Below are 23,719 nucleotides of genomic sequence, written 5' to 3' on the forward strand. Positions count from 1 at the left end.
GACCTTATCTTGATATCAGTTTAATCTAGCTAAGTCAATTTTTCACAGAATATTCCTTATGGCCAGGAATCGATGTGGTTATGTTTTCACGGTGCGCAATAAAAAATTACGCGGTCTACGCACGATTTAACGAAATCACGTTTGTAATCATATCTTCACAACCATGAATCACAATTAAATAAAATTTGGTACTCATAAATTTCAGAGCATAAATCATCATATGGCAATACAATTACGTTCGTAGCGCATGTAACGCATGCGTACGCGCGCTTAAAATTTTCAAAATTTATTTTCGATGAAATAAGTTAAGAGTACGTTTCAGGCAATTTTAAGCGTTTACAAAATTGCCATGAGTGCGCGGATTTTTGCGCGCGCACTGCGCGTTAAATGTTATTGCGCACTCTTCTTGCCCGATTTCTGTTTTCTTGACTTACTTTTCAACTCGAAATTACGTTATACGAGCACGTCAAAAGTGACAGGCTACGCACGTGTAAATTAAAAAAATATAAATGTTTTTAAACATTTCAACATTTTTAAACATGTTCAGTAATTTCGGTCAGTATAGTTCACTATGTCGGTCGGTCGGTCTGTCTGTCGGTCTGTCTGTCGGTCCGGTATCACTATGCATTGTAGCACGCGACTTAATGGCTGTTGGCCTTGTTTTATGTTAGTGTAGGCAAAGAATATTATATTCTTTGGTGTAGGTAACGAGAAGCAGTAATAAGACGCACGTGTGTGATTTTCTGAGACACGGCATATTATCAGATGTTAACTACAGTTTAATTTCCGGTTGTTAATTGAGAGCTCAAGAGTGAGTATTAGTATAGTTAATCATTGTTAGATCATAATTAGAATCAACGTTATAATATTTAATAATTAGTCTATGCATAAGTGTTGATGAGGATGCATGTAGTTTTCGATTTTGGCATCCATTTTGTGTAAATGTTACGTACGCAAACCGGTCACAGTGCATTTCGGCCGCCGGTTATGGAACGACCAAATTCATGAAACTCCAAAAAGGACAAATTGAAATAGCCAGAAATAACTGTAGGCCTACAGTAATACAGTGAAACAAATAACTTTACCAAGTCTATGGAACGCTAGAGAACTATGGTCATTTAAACCAGAGATCAGTTAGTGCAATGGGCTAAATACATCTTAATTTTTTGCCGTAGATTTAAAGTTATATTACGGTATTTTGGTCAAAATGAATATTGATTAAATGTTTATTTATATTTTTATTTTACAGGTCCCGAAGATGCGTGCATGTGCTTTGTAAAATGTGTTAATATAATAAATGTAAAACATATGAATAAGTGTTTTTGACTGGCACATATAAAAACTTTAGCATTACCTCCCTCTTCTTCTTATTAAAAAAATATCATTAATATTCACTGTAGTGATGGCAAAGTGCACGCCATAAATTATGGCATACCGTAAATATCGCTGCTGTTTCTGGAATTGAAGACCGCCGACTCGGCTTAAACATACAGTATTCAAAAATAATTACAATTATGCCGGCCGAAATGAACAATACATATTTTGTCTCTTTTGGCGTTTCATGAATTTGGCAATTCTAAAACCGGTGGCCGAAATGACTGGCGGCCGAAATGATCAGACTCACCCGCAAACTTGTATAATAATAGCTAGTATACGGAAATAACATGTGAACGTAGATATATTTACAGATCACCTGGATTTAACAATATAGAATTTGATAATCATAGTGTTTATATTTCATGTGTTATGTGGTTAGTTACATTGTTTAGAATCACCGCCGACGGTATTCCTATAGTTTAGTTATTTATGACATTGCAACTAAAAAAGATGGATTTGCCTAGATTTAAGAAAACTTTCGTGATTCCTGTGACACATCCTAAAAAATTGTCTAGGACAAGCACCGCTAAAAATTCTGGGACCGGTTGAAGATAATATTGATTTAATGTGGGAAAGGCTTGACGAGAGATATGGCGACAAAGTGAAATTGGTAGATACAATTGTAAGTGAGTTAGAACAGAAACAAGAAATTAGAGATGGCGAAGATAACAAACTAGTGACATGTATCGACAAAGTGGAAGCAAGTTTTTTTTTTATCTTTTATGGGTCTCTCCCATCTTTATTCATCCAATCTTTGTTCATTCCATAATGTATATACAAAATTCATTATTATATAATATAATAAAATACTATCATAGAAGAAGTTGTTAATATAAGACAGCACACATTCAAACAATCTTTTTATAGTACTGTATATAAATATTGCACATACATTAAAGTAAACTTTATAATATTATATCTTATGAATATTGTTTCAAAAAGAACATTAATTTTTTTTATTTATACAATTTTCCAGGTTAGTAATACGTTTCATTATTTTTATACATAATTGTTGTTTATAGCAGCATTGATAATATGTATATTCTTATATTTTTTTCATTTATAAAAAGATGATGAAGTGAGGCATATTTCCATTTATTTAGTTGTTTTAATACATTAGCTTTGTATATGCTTAGCAAACCAATTGAAAACACATGATCTACATATGTATTTCCAGTGCCTAGTATTATATTTTTGAAATTTGCCTCGATATTGAATTTAGTTATTGTATGCTCATTTATGTAAAGCCACAAATTATTTGCTTCCGCACATTCAAAAAATAAATGTGCATCATCTTCAACACAGTCGCATTGTGTACATTTGTTTATGTTTACAATTTTCCATATACATAACCTCTTTCTAGTTGGCATAATCCTATGTAGTAACTTAAAGTTAATTTGTTTGAGTTTGTTTTCCTTAATTAATTTTATTTTACGCTCCCAGGTTAATTTCCAATCAATTGTAGTATTAAAGTACAACTGCCATTTTATTTGACATTTTGGTTCTATACCTTTTTTTCTAATAAAACAGTTATACATTTGCTTACTTGTTATTTTACATAATTGAGTAGCAGACTGAATCTTGTCCTGTATTGTATTTTCATTTTTTGACTTAATAACATCTTTCCATTCTTGTGGAATGGCTTGTAGTAATGTGTGAAATTCTGCTATCCAATTTGATTTTGAAATTAGAATTTCAAGTAACATATTCGAATTAATGAATCTATTACCAAAAACAATATCTTTTATTTTTCTAATACCGGATCTGATCCAGTTTCTATACAGTAGTGATAGGCTGTTATAACTTATAAATGTATTTCCCCAAATGTTTTGTTCTAATATTTCATCATAGCCTGATGGCCATTTTAATACAATTTCATTATATTTAGTTAATGCATTTAATACATCTAGATAAAAACTAGGTACACCTTTACAACATTTTATATTATAATGAGACATATTTTCAAGGACATCTAGAGGTCCGATATTATTTAAATACATAGTCGGTAAGTATTTCCACTTTGAAGGTTCGTCGTTAAAGAGACGTTTAGCCCATGATATTTGTAGTGCTTGCACCTGCGATCTTAGATCCGGTGCCTTTATTCCACCATGACAATAGTCATTTATAAGTGTTGACCTTTTTATTTTTTCTCCTTTTTTATCCCATAGAAAGTCATATACTATGTTATCAACTTGTTTTATGACATGTTCAGGTGTTGTTAAAATACTTGCCATGTAAATCAGTTTTGCTAAAGCTAGTTGTTTTAAGATTACAACTTTACCAAATAGAGTCAAATTTCTTTTTCGCCAAGAATTGAGTATATACTTTAGTGATTCGATTTTTTCGGTCCAGTTTTTTGTATAACACAAAGCTTTATCATGGCCTACGAATACACCAAGTATTTTAAAACCACTAGATGTCCAGTTGATATTGAAAGGATTACATTTCCTCATTTTCCATCTTCCTAACCACATGGCAATTGTTTTTCCTTTATTTAGTTGTAAACCTGAGATTTTGCCAAAATCTATTATTGTATCTAAGCTTCTTTTAATACTATATTCATCTTTAATAAATAAAACTGTATCATCGGCTAGCTGAGATATTTTCAATTCATTTTTATGATTCTCTTTATTTGGTATCACAATACCTTTTATAAAATTATCATTCCTTATTTCTAAGGCCATGATTTCCGCTACCATGACAAAAAGTAGAGCTGATAGTGGGCAGCCTTGTCTAATGCCTCTATGTGTAATGAAGCTGTTTGAGACCCATCCATTATTTACTACAATACATTCTGAGCGGTAATATAGGACATTTACCCATTTTATAAATGATGGACCAAAGTTGAAGTGACGTAATGTACTAAATAAAAAATCTCTATTTACAGTATCGAAAGCTTTGCTAAAGTCTAGGCTTATAATGGCTCCTGATAAATTTTCAGAATCAGAATATTCAAGTAAATCTTCTATTAGCCTGATATTTTCGCCGCCAAAGCGGCCTTCTATGTAACCTTTTTGATCATTATTTACAATTTTTTTTATTACATTTTGAACTCTTTTTGTTAAAACAAACGCAGCTAATTTGTAATCAACATTTAAGAGAGTGATAGGTCTCCAGTTGTTTAGATTATCATGCTCTCCATTTTTATAGATAAGGTTAATCACACCTCTTCTCTGGGTATGTGAAAGATTGCCTATCTCGAAGCATTGGTTTAGAGCGTTACATACAAGAAAACCAATTTTTGGCCAAAAAAAATTATAAAATTCTACAGTTAGACCATCTGTACCTGGTGCTTTATTAATTTTCATTTTACGTAGTGCTTTTTCACATTCTTGAATGGATATTGCACCTTCGCAGGACAGTTGTTCGGGGATTGAAAGTTTGGGTGATTTGTTTGATTTTAAATAATTATCAATTTTATGTTGTTTAACGTTTTGATTGGAGTACAACTTTTCAAAGTGGCTAACTTCTTCGGCTAGTATATCTTTAGTAGTTAAAGCATATGTATCATTTGCTCTTTTAATTTTTTTAATTTGTCTTTTTTTACTGTTATTTTTTTCCAGCCCCAGGAAATATTTACAATTTTTTTCTCCTTCTTCTATCCATTTTGTTCTTGACCGGATTTGAGCACCTTTGGCTTCATAAGTATATATTTTTTCTAATTTTTGTGTTTTTGTTTTTAATTCTAGTTCGATTTTTTCGTCATTTTGGTTGGTTACCAGATCAATATTTAGTTGATTGATTTCTTTTTGTAATTTTTCTTTTTTACTCTTTTTATTTTTGTTTTTTAATTTTCCAAAATTTATTGAAAATTCTTTAACTTTAATTTTGATTAATTCCCATTTATCCACTGAGGAAATAAGTTCTATGTGATTACATTGGTCAATAATTTCGTTTACTTTTTTTATGAACACCATGTCGTTTAAAAAATTTGAATTAAATTTCCATAACCCCGGACCTCGTTTTTCGTCTACTTGGTTAAGTTTGATTGATACCCCTTGATGGTCAGTAAAAACAGCCGGTCTAATGTCACAAGAATTCACATATCCTAGATCATATAAATTTTTTGAGATAAACCAATAATCTAGCCTTTTGAAGAGGTTAGCCGCTTTTCTACGCCAGGTGAACTGCATTTTGTTTTTGTTTAAAACTCTCCATATGTCTATTAAATTCATTTTTTTCATGAAGTTTTTGACCGTAAAAACAGATCTATCATTTTTCATTTTGCTTCCTTTCTGATCGTATAACTCATTTTGTATGCAGTTCATGTCACCGCCAATGATTATATTTTGTGCCTCACAGAAATCATCTAGATATTTCTGGAGGTGTCTAAAGAAAGAACTTCTACATTTACTAATATTCGGTGCATATACATTTACAATGACATAATGCAAACCACCAAATTCGATATTTAAGAGGATAAATCTACCTTCCTTGTCAATTTGTATTTTTTTAAATCTATAATCAAGATTTTGTTTTATTAAAATAGATACTCCTCTACTGAAAGGTGTACCAAAACTGTGGTACGTATCTCCTTCCCAAAGGAAGTTGAACTCATTTATATATTCCTTTGTGAGGTGGGATTCTTGAACCAGAAAAATGTCTACTTTGTTATCTTTTACCCAATTAAAAATTTTTCTTTGCTTCTGTTTTTCCCTTAAACCTCTAACGTTTAAAGATAAGCAGTGTAGGCCTACATTATTGTTGTTTTTACCCATATTGTATAAACTATAATGCTAAAACTTAGCCTAAATATATGTGTACAAACAGGATTGTAATCAGGCAACCGTACAGTACTTATCATTTCACGTTGATTTGCTTCTCATTCGTCTTCTCTTTTTATTTCTTGTTTTTGAAGGGCTTCTTGAGACCGCATCATCTTTTTTCGACTTATGCATGTTGTAGTCTTTTCTTGATTCTGTTTCAATTTCATCCTGGTGTTCTTTGGAATTAGCTGCTCGGGAATCTGCTGGCCTAATGAAAGTCTTAATGCTCGACTGTATTTTATCTTTTGTCGGGGCACTGCATTTGTTGGATGTATTGCTTTTTTCGACTACAGCACCTTCTCTACACACCTCATCTCTAATATCTTCTTTGTCGCTAGCATTGGTTTCGTTATCACTTTCATCGCTATCGCCAAGGCTCCATCCTAGATCTTTATTCTTGTCTTGGTCAACGAGGTCTTTCCACATTTTTTGTATAAACTTTTCACCAGATGTTGGTCGAAAGATCGCTGTTGTTTCTTCTTCACTTTCGTCGTTGCTCAAAAATGAAGATTTCTTGTCTGGAATTTCTGTCTCTTGACAATATTTAGCAATGTGGCCTTCTTTCCCGCATCTGTGACAAGTGTAGGGCATGGTATTAGGGCAAGAGCTTACTTTATGCCCAATTTCCTTACATTTGAAGCATCTGTTTTCACCAACGCCAAACTGGTCTTTGTGAAAGAGCCTTGCAGCAAAGCCATTGATTTTAGTGAAGCGTGGCAGGCTTCCTTTAAAGCTTTCAACTATCACGGATCTGTCTCCATTTATGAATCTAGATAGTTTTCCATTTATACGGAATTTCACATACTGGATTTTTCCGATTATTTTGCATCCTAGTTTTTGAAGGCAGATTCTGATTTCGTCGTTGTGCACAGAAATGGGTATGTCTTTCACAAGAACACGCACGCCGTTGTTCACAGGTAGATACGGATTTACGTCGTAAACCAGCACATTTCTGCCATTTATGTTAAGTCCAGTTGAGAGGATCTTTACTCTGTCGGAACGATTGTTGATATAAATTCTCCATAAGTTCTTAATTTTCTGTATTCCTACTAGATTATCTCCATGTATTACTTCACATAAAGCAAAATATATTTTTTCTTCACTCAAATAGTCATCATTTCTTTCGCGTGCATCGCTATCTTTAAAGAATATTGGTTTCACGCTTGAGAAGATTTGGTCTTTTTGTTTAGTTGCTATTACGTCATTTTCTTTGTGATCGCTTTCTGTGTGGATATCGATTTCGATTACGTCACCTTGTGTATTTATCGTAGCTTGGTTGTGTAGGTGTTTGGCTTTGTTAGTCCCGTTGTTATGGTCTTCATTCGCCATGTCAGTAGGGGTAACAATAATTTCAGCTGGCTTAGACATGTATGTCTTCGATTTCAGATGTTTTCCAGCAGAAAAACCTCGATATTTCACAACTAGCTTAACTTTAACTCTTTCAGGAACTGTTGTACTTACTTGATCTTGTTGTTTATTTTCAGAATTCAGATTTATAAGTCAATTTAATAGAGCTGAAGAAGACTATACCTTGGTTAAGTCATACTACAGCGCCATCCATTCTGTGGATTCAAGTGGAAGCAAGTTATCACGACCTGAAAAGGACAGGACTAGAAAGAGAAATATCTAATTCCAAGGTGGTGGGAGAGATAGAAAAGAAACTACCACCATCAGTGTTTGGAAGATGGGTCCGACATATGCATGAAGAAGCCAACGGTGTCGATAAAACTGATAGATTCCCAGAACTACTGAAATTTCTGACGAAGAGAAAGAAGAAGTGTAGAATATGCAATGGGGGCAATACGGACAAACCAACCCACTAAAGCAGCCGTATCAATGCACATGGTAGAAATATCCAGCAGACCGAAGTGCCTTCTACACAAAGAAAGTCAACACGAAACCAAGAATTGTCGAACCTTCTTGAACAAATCTGTGGATGAGAGGCTGAACATCTTGAAAGAAAACCGAGCATGTTTCTGCTGCCTAACAGCCGACCACATCATTGCTAAATGTAAAGGGAAGAAGCAATGCGATACGGATGGTTGCAGGAGACTTCATCACAAGCTGTTACATCAGCAGACTCAGAACACAGAAATAATTTCGACAGTGTCGTCCCTTGAAAATAGCTTACAGATGAAATCTGACACTTGTTTGTTACAATTGATGAAAGTGAGGAGCGGCAAGAACGAGCCCAACACTCTTTGGGATAGTTGTGCGACGGCGTCATTAATCACACATGATGCGGCCAAAGCAAAGGGAAGGCCAGTGAAAATAAGCATTGACCAAATTAGGCGGGCAAACCGAATGCATCGACAGCATGAAATATAAAATATTAATGAATGATAATATGGGAAACTGTGTTGCAGTAGAAACCTATGGGATTCCAAAGATAACGGCAAAAATTGGAACTTAAAAAGCCTCGCCAAAATACTTAATGTATATCCTGAGGAGGTCAAGAGACCCACTGGAGAGGTCGACTTGTTAATTGGATACGAGTATGCTGGTTACCATCCGACGCAGATCAAGGCATGTGGTCATCTAGTTCTACTGAAAAACCAGTTTTGTCAGTGTATTGGAGGGTCTCATCCTTCTATCGAATGGGAGGAAGGGGCAGGAATACTAGTGAACTATATTAAGACGATAGAAAGTATGGGGGTTAACTGCCAGCCTAAATGTGGTTCATGTCGATGTGGCAAATGCCCCAGTGAAGCGCAGAAGTACACTTTGAAAGAAGAACGTGAATTAAAGTTGATAGAAGACAACTTACTGTATGAAGCAGGTAAATGGACCGCGAGGTACCCTTGGATCAAAGACCCAAACAATCTGCCAAATAACAAAAAAGTGGCAGTGGCGAAGTTAGCAGCGCTAGAGAAAAGATTGATGAAAGACTCAGCAAAGAAAAAGATATACGAAGAGCAAATAGCAGATATGTTGAAACGAGGGGTGGCGAGAGAAATAAAGGAAACGGAATTGCAAGAATACAAAGGACCAATACATTATATTTCCCACCATGCAGTAGAAAAGCCTGATAGTTCCAGCACCCCAGTGCGAATCGTCTTTAATAGCAGTGCGGCCTACAAGGGACATGTTCTGAACGACTATTGGGCCAAAGAACCTGACCTCATTAATGACTTGTTAGCAGTTCTACTGAGATTTAGAGAAAAACCTCATGCACTGGTAGGTGACATATGAAAGATGTATCATAGTGTTGCCATCACTCAGCTGGACCAGCACTGTCATCGGTTTCTCTGGAGAGATTTAAACCAGAATACCCTACCAAAAACCTATTGCGTGACTGCTGTAAATTTTGGAGACCGTCCATCTGCCGCCATAGCAACAGTGGCTTTGAGGAAAACGGCAGAAGCAGGGAAGCTGTCAACACCTGAAGCCGCAGAGACAGTTTTAAACAATGTTTATGTGGATGACATTCTCTGGAGTGTGAAGAATCCGCAAAGAAAGCAAGGCAACGAGCGGAAGAAATAGAGAAATTAATACAGCCAGGAAATTTCGCCATAAAGCATTGGATATTCTTGGGAAGAGAACAGCTTGAAGAATCATGGAATCCAAAGGAAGAGAAGGTGTTAGGAATCAGTTGAAAACCAGGTGATGACGTTCTTACTTTCACTGACAACGCTCGTACATTCAAGGAGATACCAGTGTTAACCAAACGTATATGCCTAAGCAAAATCAATTCTGTGTATGATCCTTTTGGGTTTGATAACTCCAATCACCATGAGGGCCAAGATTCTACTTCGAAAGCTGTGGGGAGCTAAATTAGAGTGGGATGAAGCTATAAACATGAGTGAGAGAGCGGAGTGGACAGATTTATTTGAAGATTTAAGTACAACATCAAGCGTTGAATTTAGGAGATGCGTTAAACCGTTGGATGCAAAGCCGGGCATATTACCAAGTTTGATTATGTTTTCTGATGCGTTCGAGAAGGCGTTAGGCGCAGTGGCATACGTCCGTTACGAACAGTGGGACGGACAATTTTCATCTCAAATCGTTGCTAGTAAAAGCAGAGTTGCTCCAATAGAGATTATTAGCGTGGTGCGATTGGAGCTAAGTGCAGCGGTGATGAGTAAGAAAATAATAATAGATGAGACGAGAATTAAGTTTGACCAAGTTTTTTATATTGGTGACAGCGAGATTTTGCGAGCCATGGTACAAAAACAGAGCTATGGGTTCAAAACATTTGCCGCCACAAGAATCGGGGAGATACAACAAGATTGGTGGTGGTGTAGAGGAGAGGTTAATATAGCGGACGCAATCACACGAGGAATGAATCCATCCAGATTGGGCCAAATAGTGAGTGGCAAAGGGGACGAGAGTTTTTACGACAGCCGGTTGAAAATTGGCCAATTGAACAAAGTTGTAATATAAAGACCCTTCCAGAACGAGTGAAGATAGTCATGGCAGTGAACATCGAAGAGGAAGACTAATTAGTTGATAGGATAATTAGACGGCAGAGCAAGTATCAGAAGTTGTTAAGGGTGACTGCCAGAGTTCTCAAAGTGTATGAGAAAAGAAGACTAAAGAGTATATTAGAAGAGATCGAGGTCAAGGATACTGAAGGTGCGGAACATTTCTGGATAAAGGAATCACAGAAAACAATGATGAATCTATTATCCAAAGATAAAACTAAATTCGACAAGACATGCTCGTTTGGGGCCTAAGATTCGTGAAGATGGAGTAATTGTTGTGGGAGAAAGAATAAGTGGAAACGTACATTTCAGCTACAATAAGCAAGAAGTACCTTTGTTGCCATACAATAACGCTTTTACGAAACTATACGCTAAAGAAATCCACAGTAAAGGGCATTTGGGAGTACAGTCCGACCGTTGCCAAGATTCGATCAAAATACTGGATAATTGACGTACAGAGAATGGTCAAAAGCATTAAGTACCATTGTGTAACTTGTAGGCTGCTTGAGAAAAACACAGCAGATCAGAAAATGGGACCGTTACCAATTAATCGACTGAAACCATCACCACCATGGATGTATATAGGGGTTGATTTGTTTGGGCCATTCACAACCAGAGGTGAAGTTAACAAGCGAGCTCGAGGAAAGGCATACGGTGTAGTAGTGACGAGAGCAGTCTACATCGACATAGCCACTAACTATAGTACAGACGCGTTCCTGCAAGTGTTCAGAAAGTTTGTTTCACTTCGAGGATACCCCAAAGAAATATACAGCGATGCTGGGACACAGCTGAGTGCAGCAGCCAAACAGTTGAGGAGTTTTGGGGTGAACCATGGCACAACGTGGAAGTTTTCTACACCTGATGCTCCCTGGCAGAATGGAGTGACTGAGAGTCTGATTAGAGGGATTAAGAAAGCGCTTAGTCATGCAATCGATGGACAGGTGCTTGCCTTCAGTGAACTTCAGACTGTTATGTTTGAAGTAGCGAATTTAACAAATGAGAGGCCGATTGGAAAGCATCCTACAGACCCACAGGATGGGTCATATCTGTCTCCAAATGATTTATTGTTGGGCAGATCTACTGGAAAGGTACCAGATGGACCATGGAGTGACAACGTAAGCATTAAGGATCGACTGAAGTTCATACAATGCTTGGTAAATGGGTTTTGGAAGAAGTGGACGCGGGATTATTTTCCTTCATAAGACGTGATGTGAAGACTGGTGACGTTGTGTAGATACAAGATAGTAATGCAGTTAGAGGTAAATGGAGATTAGGCAGGGTAACAGAAACATACCAAAGTACTGATGATAGAGTGAGGAATGCAGAAGTTCGAGTTCATACAGAAACTGGTTTAGTAACAACATTAAAACGAGTTGTGCAACGATTAGTTGTAATCCTTCCAATTGAAGAACAATAAGTTTAGTGTAGTTTTTGGTGGGGGAGTGTATCGTTTAGGATATTTGAAGTACGCCCTCTATGTTTATGTTGTGAAGCAGTAATAAGACGCATGTGTGTGATTTTCTGAGACACGGCATATTATTGTTAACTACAGTTTAATTTCCGGTTGTTAATTGAGAGCTCAAGAGTGAGTATTAGTATAGTTAATCATTGTTAGATCATAATAGGGGGGATGACCATAAGAACATTTAAATTTGTCTCCAAACTTATTTTGGCCTTATTCCGCACTCTTGTATTTTTTAAATAGTGTAATTTGCTTTAATTCGAGAATAAACAAATAAAGGGTAAAATATGTTATTACAATTTTTACGTGAACGTAATAACCATAGTGCCCTCTGTATAATAATTATTAATGATTTCATTATAAATGGTTTCTGTCTTAACACGTTTGGAGAAACAAGAATGTGTCATGTTTGCCCATTTATTCCGATAGTTTAAGATAGAGCTTTTCTTATTGGGTTTCATTTTTCTGCTTTAGCAATGGAATTGGATCCAACTTCTTCAGATACTGTGATGTGTGGGCCACATGCTCTTCTGCCAGCACCGATACCAAGGAAATATTTTTACCAACTTGCAGACGTGCAAATATACATTAATGAGCTGTTGTATCTTATTTCAAAAGACTATGATTTTATACGAGAAACATTGAAATCGTAAGAATTACATAAAAATAATATTTGTCCCCAAAATACATATAGTTCTCAAGTACTAAAAATAGATATCATTAACGTTGAATATTTTCATTTTAAATGGTTTCAGGGCATCAGTATATGACGATTTCACTGGCAGGCTGTTGAATATATTAGAAACAACATTAAAAGAAGATATTGCTGATGTAAGTATGAAAATGGAATGGATGGATGATATGATGCAGTTTTTGTTTGCTCGATTTGCAAACTAAAGTTTGCTTGTGTATACGTTTTTGCAAACATGTTTGTTGCAGTTTGCTGAATTTCGTCAACTGCACAACACTAGCAAACCTTATACTCCAGTTTGCTCAAGTTGGCAAACTAGATTTGTCGAACTTTGCAAGCTTTTGGAAATTGTCTTGTCAAAAGCGAAGTTTGCTTTTATTGATAGTGAGGCACGAAGTGGAGCTGTAGCTTAAGGTAAACGTGCTTGCCTTCCAATTCCAATGTCAGAGTTTCAATCCTGACTTTTCAACTCCACTCCCTAAGCATCAAATGTTTACAAGCACGGTAAATTATTAAATAGTTGATCCATTCTGTAATTGACGAGTTACTCGCTCTTGGATGCGTATGAAATAAAACGAATAAATAAATAGATTGTATTTTATTGAGTAAATCAGGGAAGGTGAATTATGAGATGCTGATTATGGAAAATGGCCGAGAAAATAATTAGAGGAGTACAGTTATTGGAATAAATAATGAATAATGATGCAGATGATAATAATTTAAATGAATTTCTTTTTTCTAGGCCGGAGTGTTAGCTCTTTTAAGATCAGATTACTTTTTGGATGGATCAATAGATGAGATGCTGCCGAAGATGGTTGAGATAAACACTATAGCAAGTGGCGCCGGGGCTATCCAGTCAAATTTAACTCCAGTACATAAGTAAATGAGTATTCTCTTCAAAAAATTGAATCATCACAAATAATTATAGTCTACTTAACATGGGAAATAGTAATAAAATAATGGGAAAAGACAAATATAACACAAAAGTAATAGCAAATAATTAATTTTATAGATACACTACTCAACTTCTCGAATACGAATACGAATACGAATAGAACTTTATTGCAATCAAACGAAAGATTGAAGTTTAACAAAAGCGTTTCACTCAGAAAAATAAAAAGCAATATACAAATATAAAAGACATTCAGAAATGTAGAACATACAATCAAAAAATTAAAACAAAATTACAATTAAAAATCACTTATTATAAAAACAATAAATATAAAATTCAAATTGTTAAAGACATAGGCCTGCAGGATAAAAATTTAAAAGTATTAACAATGTTTACAAATTTAAACAATGTTAAAAACTTCAAAAATTTTCAATAATATTTACACACAAAGGTACGGAGGGTCGCGGAAACAACTCAAAATGTTTACCATTTTTGGAATAATCCGTGATTAATAATAAACGTTTTTGAACGGTTAGTTTTAACTCTAGGGATACAGAACTCACGGAGTCTTCTAAGATTATAAGCAGCAGAAGGAGCCTCCGGTAACAAATGATTCAATCTGTGACTGGGGTCTTTGATTTTAACAAAAAAATCCTTGCACAGTCGAACACGGCGGTCTTCTAAGGTAGAAAAACCAAGGAAGCTGCGGGCATCGGAATAAGTAGCATGCGGAAAAATACATTTAAAGGCCCTTCTCTGAATTTGTTCAAGTTGTTGATTCTGTTGCTTCGTAATATTTGATCCCCAAACTGGGGCCGCATATTCTAATATTGGTCTAATGATACTAGTATAAAATTGGACAAGTGCGGGGGCATCCAGGCCTGCCCTCCGCACCTGTTTGAGAAAGTACATTCTAGAATTACATTTACTAATCATTTGATCAATATGAGGTTGCCATGACAAATTATGAGAAATAATTACACCAAGAAGTTTAAATTCGTCAACACGTTCCAGATTACAATCTCCAACATGGAGTGGCTCAAAAGCAGTCTTTGACCTTTTACAACTAATTCTCATCTCTTTCGTTTTCTTAATATTAAGGTACATATTGTTATCCTTAGCCCACTGGACAGTTTCGTCAAGAGTGGTTTGGAGTACAGTTGCCCCATCGTTGCCGACGCGTTCATGGATGGAGGTGTCGTCCATGTATTTCATGCACGGCACCCCATCCAGAAGATCGTCGACAAAGATGATAAACAACATGGGCCCCAACCAGGATCCTTGGGGGATACCACCCTTAACGACTGTCCAAGGGGACAATTCATCGCCTAGTTTAACACGTTGTTTTCTATCACATAGAAAAGCATAGATCCAAGAGATTAGATGGTCTTCGACCCCTAAATTATACAACTTATCAATTAATATATTATGGTCAATTAAATCATAAGCCTTTTTGAAATCAAGCAATAATAATCTCATTTCATCTCCTTGGTCAGTAGCATTAAAGCATTCGGTTAACAAAAGTATAAGAGCGTCAGTAGTAGACACACCCTTAGAGCAACCAAATTGATTCAACTTGATTTTATCTTTAATTTGGACCCAAATCATTTCCCCTACGATCCCTTCAATAACTTTCATGGTGGTGGAAAACAACACAGTCACGAAAACAATCACCAAAAAACACCGTACCGGGAACACTGACTACAATAGACTGGATACAGACAGTTCAGCACCGCATAATATAAACAGCAGATCCGCTCCGACATGCAAATTAGATGTTGCTGAATTACAATAGCTCTGGAATGTTGGTTACGTAATACCTCAGGCGAGTCGATGAGTGAACAGCTTAGGCCGAGTATGTGAATTTAGCTGGAACAATACGGTACCGAGAACTGTTCTATTGTCCCCTGCTTTGCTGTTGAGCGGAGCGAGTCAGGGCTAGGTACCGGCTCGGGATAATTACACCAAAACGCCAATAATAATTCAAAATTAACAACAATGGTACGCCACTATAAGTAAACAGGTAACACAGAAAAATCAACGCATATAAATTCAGAGTGGAAACACAATTCTAGAGGAAAACAATACCTTCCTCAGCTGCCCGAGTTGCCACACACTCAGCGCGTCAATTAAAAGTTAGTTATCAAACTTGCCAACATTCTCGGTGGTGGACGATGTGATGTTGAAAAGTCATTGCCAGCAAACAATAACATAGAACAGTATTCAAAGGCATTTGTAAAAGCATGGGAGATTTACAACACACCCAAGTATGTCAACTTTTAAATTCGCTTTATTTTCGTTTTGTAAAAAGAAAAAAAAATTATGATACAATTTCAAGAAAACAACACAACCTTTCAAGTTAAAATTTTAGTTGGCAATTTGGCATTTACGAATAAAACACGGTACTATTTAGTTAGCTAAATGTGTTTTGTCTTCAAACTACTCTTAGTTATTAACATTCACACCGAAGGCGACGCCGTTCAATTATGTTTTTATTTAAATTTAAATTAAATTTTATTTAAATGGACAAATTATTCTGTGTATTTCATCTAAATATAGGGCAGCTATTATCTTCGTTGTATCACGTACAGAAAGAAATGTATTTGACCAAAGACTAATAGAGTTTGGAATTAAGAAGTTTAATTGGGACATTCCAATAAAGAGAGTTACACTAATGGACATTGGTTCAAAGGGAAAACTGTCAGACGATAGGCGCTTAATAGTGTAAGTGTCAGAGTTACAATTTAGTGCCTAAGCAAGTCATTATTGTCGCCTTACATATTCTTAGACTTCCACAATCTGACAATTGCAAAACAATCCGCATTACAGATACAGATTTGTTATTGTCATACAAACCAAATAGTACAGTATGAAATTTGTCTTCTTGTTGCGAAAAAATTTACAACACAAAATCCAAAAATGTTATCAACAATGAAAATTCTAATTATCTTATCTCGGTTGTCTTGTAAGTTCCCATTGCCTGTTGATTTTATGCCTAAATCGAGCGTTCAACAAAACCCAAAGTAAAGTTTTTACATATGCCCATCAGCAGCGTAGGTACATCCTATATCATCATATTATGTCTTATTGTGAGATGGCACTAGAATATAGCTTTTTCTTCTGTACTATCAATATTTACCAATCTGAATCTAGAAATTTGAATCCTGGACCAATGCTTCTTTTTGAAGGAACACCATTTAGGTTACAAACGTTTATCTATTTCTGAATTCAGTAACAAAAATAGCTGCCATTGTTTTAAAAGAACAAACAGAGATTAATTGTAATAAGATGTTTTTCTACAACCATTGGTTGGCTGGTTGAACAATATTTAATGAGTAATACTGTTGATTTCTTTAATTTGTGCTAAATTAGTGATGGTACTGAAGTTGCTATAGTTTACTACAGAGATGGTTACATTCCATCCCATTTTAAGTCTGAGACGGTATGTGTATAATTATTAATTTTATTAAATTAATTCATAATAAATACGTACAGTATTTTGAAAATAAATAATAATTATATTTAATTTATATAGGAGTGGAATGCTGTGTTCATGGCTGCAAGGTCTCGTGCAATATGCTGTCCAAACGTTTCGTTACACCTAGCTGGAACTAAGAAAGTCCAACAAGTGATAGCTAAGCCAGGGATGGTTGAAAGGTTCATATCAAATCCAGATAAAGTGAAGGCAATCAGGGCAACATTCACTGGCCAATACTCTCTTGATATTGTAAGTACCGTGATCTACCTGAAAATTATCACCCATGTTAAAAAGTATTCGCTGTAAGACGGCGATTTGTTCTATAGGGGTAACGAAACAGGACATATTTACGCTTTAAACTTTTGGCAATGATATATTACAGAAAAATACAGTACCATAATTCTTACAGGTATGGAAGAAGTGTGTGGAATTGCACCAGGTTGCTAAGCTATGCTTATGGACTGATTTGCCGTAGCCGCTTTGTTTAGGAATTTAATTGTAGTTTAGTCATCTTCCGAAAAGATAATAAGATGGTTTTGTAACTCATGTCTTCGCCCTTAGTTCCGATTTCTACCCAACTATTGCCCCATTATATATAATACCTTTCTCATCAGAAATTTGTCATAATATACTAAAGATACTATCTTGCAGTTTCTTGTAGTTCTTTCAATTTGTTTCTAGGGTGCTGAAGGCGATGAGGCCATCGCAATGGCAATAACCTCACCAGAAAACTTTGTGATGAAGCCAAACAAGGAAGGAGGGGGTAAGAAAATACGTTTCAGCATGAACTAAGATAATTTCTATACAGATTAGTGTGGTGGTTAAGTGGAGATCACCAGGAATTGTCTAAAGCTTGTTTCCGACTAGAAGAAATACTGTTCTATCAATTTTTCCATCCCCCTCTTACGACAAGAAGTTGTACCATCACAGTTGCAACGTACGCAAAGCAGAAACGGGTATTGAATAAACATCTACGGCATGTCGTCAGTCCCCACGAAATGTTATGTTATTACGGCATGTATGCGTTGTCGACACGTTGAGCCGGCCTATAGACGTCCTTGCGTTGCGTCCATGAGAACGAAACGTTGTCACTACGTTAATCACAACCACCTAGTCTCAGAAAAGCAAATACCGATGTGTTGATTCAGTCTAGTTTTCTTTATTAACTTTTGCTAATTTTATTTAACAAAATTCGTCAAGAATTTTAATCTGAGAAGATTAGCATTATAATTTTACACTTTTGCATGCAATGTGTTAGTTTAATTCTGTCATTGGTGAGTAATAAGCCTCAACTAAAACAACATTGTATTGGTATTTTAGGAAATAATATCTATGGAGTTGACATTCGCACCAAACTCCTGGAAATTCAGAAAACATCAGAAAGAAATGCATATATCCTGATGGATCGAATACTCCCGGTCACTGTCCCAGGCTACAAAGTAGTGTCGTCAACAGAGCTGCCGAAACTACAGAATATGGTCTCAGAGTTTGGTATGTTTGGAGCTCTGGTTAGATGAGAAATATTACCATCAGATTATTTCTTTTTGATTACAGTATAATATTTTCAAGGAATATGAAACGTAGTTGGTCGGATTTTTCCATAATCTAAAGTAATTGTATGTATATAATTCATGCTAAGTACACCTTGAAAACTACCGTAACGAACACCAGACCGATTACTTAGCTCCATGTCGAAAATCTGCGTATTTGTTATCCATGAAAATGTACGTAATACTAATAAAATTACGTTTTACAATATTATCTTGATGATTTACATTAATAAAAATGTGTATTTTTGATATAGTGATGGCAATGATGTTGTATTGAATGAGTTTGCAGGACATTTAGTACGAACGAAACCAAAGATCTTATATACTAAAGATGTGACACTACCCGCGTTTACGCGTAACACTTTAGAAGCGTCGAATTATAGTGCGCCCCCTCGCTTAAACAAGTAACGAACTTTTGCGTGACGATCGCAGTATTCTTTAGAAAATGGGATTGAGGACTCGCGCCAAAGTTTGTATGGTTAAGAAACAATGAATGAAAAGAGAAAAAGTGGAGGGATGTACTGTGCTGCAATTAATTGTAAAAGCAATTCAAAGGCCAACCCAGAACTTAAGTTTTACAATTTTCCCAAAGACAAGAACAGGTAAATTTATGTAATTAAATAAGTAGCCTAGGCCTAGGCCTAGGCCTACATCTTAACATATGCTATGTAGGGACTAATCTTACTTTACTGTATTCAATTTATACATATATTAATAAACTAGACTAGGTAGGTCTATTATTAATAATTATTATTTAAACGTATGAAATGATTATTAATTATTATCATTATTAGGCTACTACTAGGCCTAGTACATTAGTTATATGACAGTGAAATTACACTAATTTCACTGTTCCCTGGTTATATTACTTATCCTTTAAAATTTAGTACCCTTAACAAACAATTTTTAAAACTTTCAATTCAAGAAACATTTATTGACCAAATATATATCATTACAATTGTTGGCATATAAGTAAACATTTGGTCGAAAGACTACAAGAAGCCCAATTGGCATGTCGATGTAGTCCCTCTTTTTACATTAAAGAAATAATAATAATAATACTTAATATAAACAAATTGTGATCTTAATTATTTCATGCTTTCCGTCTCATGGTTAATATTTGCTTTCTGTCTCATGGTTATTTTATTTATTAACCAGCCGTTACATACATTACAGTATATTAACGCATGAAATGATTATTATTATCATTATTAGGCTAGGACATTAGTTATAATAACAGTGAAATTACACTATTTTTATTGTTCCCTGGTTATATTACTTATCCGTTGAGTAGCCCTAACAAACAATTTTTGATTGAATCTTATACTTAATATTTATGAAATTCAACCGTTAGTTAGTGGTTTTAGGTTAGGCTTAAGTATTTGATTTTAGGCCCTAACCAATTTGAAAATCAATTAGCATGCACGTAGACGTCCTATAATTACGTAAACGTTAATTATGATAAAGCAAAAACTCACTAGACAATTATTAATTTACAGGTGTGCAAAATGGGCCCAGAACACACGACGCGCGGATTTGAGAAGGAAATCAAGTTCCTATTTACACCGTAATTGCCACTTGTGCAATATTCATTTCGAAGAATCTCAAATACTGATGGTCACAAGAAGACTTGTATGGAATGCAATCCCTACAATATTTGATGTCCCAAATCCACCACACCAAGTAACAGTGCGGCGTAAATTACCCACAAGACTACTATAACATAACTAATTGTTATCTCAGGTTTTAAATAAATTATAATAATAAATGAATGTCATGGTGAATGATGGGTACATAATACAGTAGGCCTAGTATGAATTATCTCAGAATTGACTATCATAATCTGTTTCATGTCATGCCTGTAGGCTTAAGCCTATGATTGTTTATAAATATATTCCGAAAAATTACTGCAATAAAATAGTCGAAGTAGTGATTTTAAAAAGTGACTTCTTTTTTAATTGTTTATAACACTATTTGACTAATATATTTTCCTAATATGCACTGTTTTGCTGCTGGATGAAAAGGAAGAACATATCAAGAACAAAAACTGAATACGATGCGCTTAGTGTTAGTACCAGAGGGACCGACTCGCATAAATAAGTAGTAGTGATGTGAGTGATGATTACTCCTAGATGATGATTTTGAGGATGATGATGATAAACATTCAATAATAACAACAATATTCAGTAAATAAAACAAATAGAGATCTACAAAGTACAGGAAATAAGTCTATCATTATAATTTAATCACACATTACCGCAATTATTGTGATGAAAAAAATTGAGTATTCAGTTACAATACAGTAGACATATCTGATCCATAAATCTACTTGTTTGAGCGAGAGGGCGCCCTATAAAATGAGCTCCTTGTGTGTTACATGAATTGCACGTAAAATTTCGAGAGTGTCCCATCTTTAGTATATAAGATCTTTGAACGAAACCCAACAGTGTGGATGAGGGCGGTATAATGGTCGGAGCCTCGGTTTCAGATACGCCTTTCTTGGTTGAATTTTAAATCAAATCGTAAATCTACGTAACGGTTTTCTTTTGCTTTTCCATTTTTTCAAAATGAATGTTAACTACTTAACAATCTGTAAGATTACCCAGTATCAAAAATACTCAAATAAAAGAAATATGTATATATTTAATTAGAATAGAATATTAATCAAAATGGCAAATTACTAACAAAGACAATGGAAATCAGCTCAGCTCAATAGAGATAAAAAGAAATAAAATAAGCAACAAGCTAAATCATCAAAACGATAAAGTAAAACAGCCAGAAATGAAGGTGTATAGTTAGCCTAACATTAACCCCTCCTCAATGTTAGCATGTCATTGTATTTTCATTAAGTGAAAAATTATTATAATAATTATTATAATTAACTAATATATTCAAGTTTTGCATGATCCAAAATAAATAGTATCTTGTTATAGTTAAACAATATCTTCTGGGTGCATTACGTGTGATACCTGGGTTGGCATTTATCAATATTTGCTTATATTTTTGCTTAAGGTGAAATATTTAAGAAGTGCTTAAGCAAATAACTTAATCTTATTTATCAAACCGTCTTAGCAATGTCTTAGCAGAAAAATTGTCTTAGGTAAATTTTACTTTGCACATGCGCAAAATTAAACTCTAGAGGGCAGCAAATTATGTCTTAAGACGAAAAATTCTTGCTTACGCATGCGTATTAGCTTTTTTCTCTTAGCGATGGCGGCGCTATAACATTTTATCTCCGTATTTTCACTCCCAACAAGAGAGGGTGCATTCTGGCTACTATTGTTTTTATTACTTGAAATAGAGAAAGAGCACAACAGTCGGAAATACATACGAAAATCATTCGCTCTAAACTTAAATCAAATCAACATTTATTTATTTTTATCAATGACAGCGACCCTTGGCAGCCGATACAGTTTTCTAAAAGTTAGTCAATTGGGTCGTACCTATCCCGAAAATTTTAGTTTTGCTCGTCCAATTTCTAGGCCATCTTTATGAAGATCGATATCATTATTTTAGCGTCCGTAGTACAGCGGAAAACGCACTAGCGTAGCCTTTCCGAATGTTCATTGTTCCGGCCTAGCGCGCTCGCGTTGTCAAAAAAGAATGTTTCTGTTGCAGAAATGAGATAAGACGAAATTTTTCATCTTAAGGCAGGGTGTTGTTCGTCTTAGATTTAAGACAAAATTAAGCAAATGTTATATATTGATAAATCTGACTTAGGCAAAATCAAGGATTTAAGGCAAAGTTAAGACGATTTTTTTGCTAAGCAAGTTTGATAAATCCGGCCCCTGTTACTTAATGTTATTAAAGATAATATTAAATGATATAGTAAGTGAATATGTTTGCCAACAATCATTGCCTAAAATTACTTTCAAACAATAGGCCTAAATAAAACGTTTAATCTGTACTAGAATAGTATTTTATTATTTTTATTTTTTTACAGAAAAATGAATCATCTGTATTTGGAATATAAGTTGAGATCAAACGAACTTAAAATTTTTCTTAGGGGCTAGGCCTACCACCAAACTATTTACATTAATTTTAACCTAGGCCTATTTTACATGGTAATATTGAAGTTGAGAGTAAACTTTTGTTTCAGTTTTCAGTTTTATGCAATGTGTCATTTATTGTTTATTTTAAGATTTCATCGTAGTGAAAATTACGATTTATTGCGGTATGCAATATCTGTGGCAAGATAGTATACGAAAAAAAGACTAGTCCAGACAGTCATATTTCCACTCTAATAAGATGCTGTAGGCATTTCGTGTTAAAAGCGAAAAAATATGTGTTTTAGGGTAATTTTGGGGTGCTGAATTCAAATCTGCTGTTTACCTCAATTTTTAGATCTTCACCCTTAAAATGTGAAAAATGGCTTATAACTTGACTTTTAAGTGACGTAGCAAGTTAAAAATGGTGTCTATACCCATGTTTGTGATACTGAGGATTCCAAATATATTGTTATTAAAGTTGTAAATATTCTATTTCAGCCGCCATGTTGAAATCCAAGATGGCCGCCATTTTAAACGTATTTTGGCTTATAACTTGACTTTTAAGTGACGTAGCAAGTTAAAAATGGTGTCTATACCTATGTTTGTGATAGTGAAGATTCCAAATATATTGTTATTAAAGTTGTAAATATTCTATTTCAGCCGCCATGTTGAAATTCAAGATGGCCACCATTTTAAACTTTTTTTGGCTTATAACTTGACTTTTAAGTGAATATTTATGACCAAGGGTTACCGAGATATGACCCTCAGGTGAAAACAAGGTCAAAGGTCAAAAGTTGTATTTCTGGCCATTTTGTATGAAAATGTTTTATTATAGTACATAGGAAAGTGCATATTCTGAACAATATAAGACCAAAATCAAACCTATATGACCACTGGTTGTCAAGATATAGAGCGAATACAAAAACAGTCTAAATTATTGTGAAAATCGTCATGCAATAATGTCAAAGGTCAAAAGTGATATTTCCTGCCAAATTTCAAAAATATGTTTCATTAAAGCTTATATAAATATGGATATTTTGAACAATTTATGACAAAAATAAAATCTTTATGACCAGTGGTTACCGAGATA

At 34.8% G+C, this 23,719-nt stretch overlaps 1 protein-coding gene and 1 pseudogene across 1 annotated transcript; both read left to right on the forward strand.

Moving 5' to 3' along the window:
• The first annotated feature begins 7,934 nt into the window (after positions 1-7,934).
• On the forward strand, positions 7,935-12,027 carry LOC144850964 (uncharacterized; annotated as a pseudogene).
• Positions 12,028-12,505: 478 nt separating this feature from the next.
• Positions 12,506-19,048, forward strand: LOC144850965 (glutathione synthetase-like). The gene is made up of 11 exons (XM_078708486.1): positions 12,506-12,678; positions 12,785-12,860; positions 13,463-13,599; positions 13,733-13,751; positions 15,779-15,879; positions 16,172-16,336; positions 16,985-17,054; positions 17,148-17,339; positions 17,772-17,853; positions 18,411-18,600; positions 18,892-19,048. Exons 1-11 carry the CDS (start codon positions 12,506-12,508, stop codon positions 19,046-19,048), a joined length of 1,362 nt encoding a protein of 453 aa, XP_078564612.1.
• The last annotated feature ends 4,671 nt before the right edge of the window (positions 19,049-23,719 follow it).

The sequence above is a fragment of the Antedon bifida genome, chromosome 8 (assembly GCF_963402885.1).
Source record: "Antedon bifida chromosome 8, ecAntBifi1.1, whole genome shotgun sequence".
In the NCBI taxonomy this organism is placed as follows: domain Eukaryota; kingdom Metazoa; phylum Echinodermata; class Crinoidea; order Comatulida; family Antedonidae; genus Antedon; species Antedon bifida.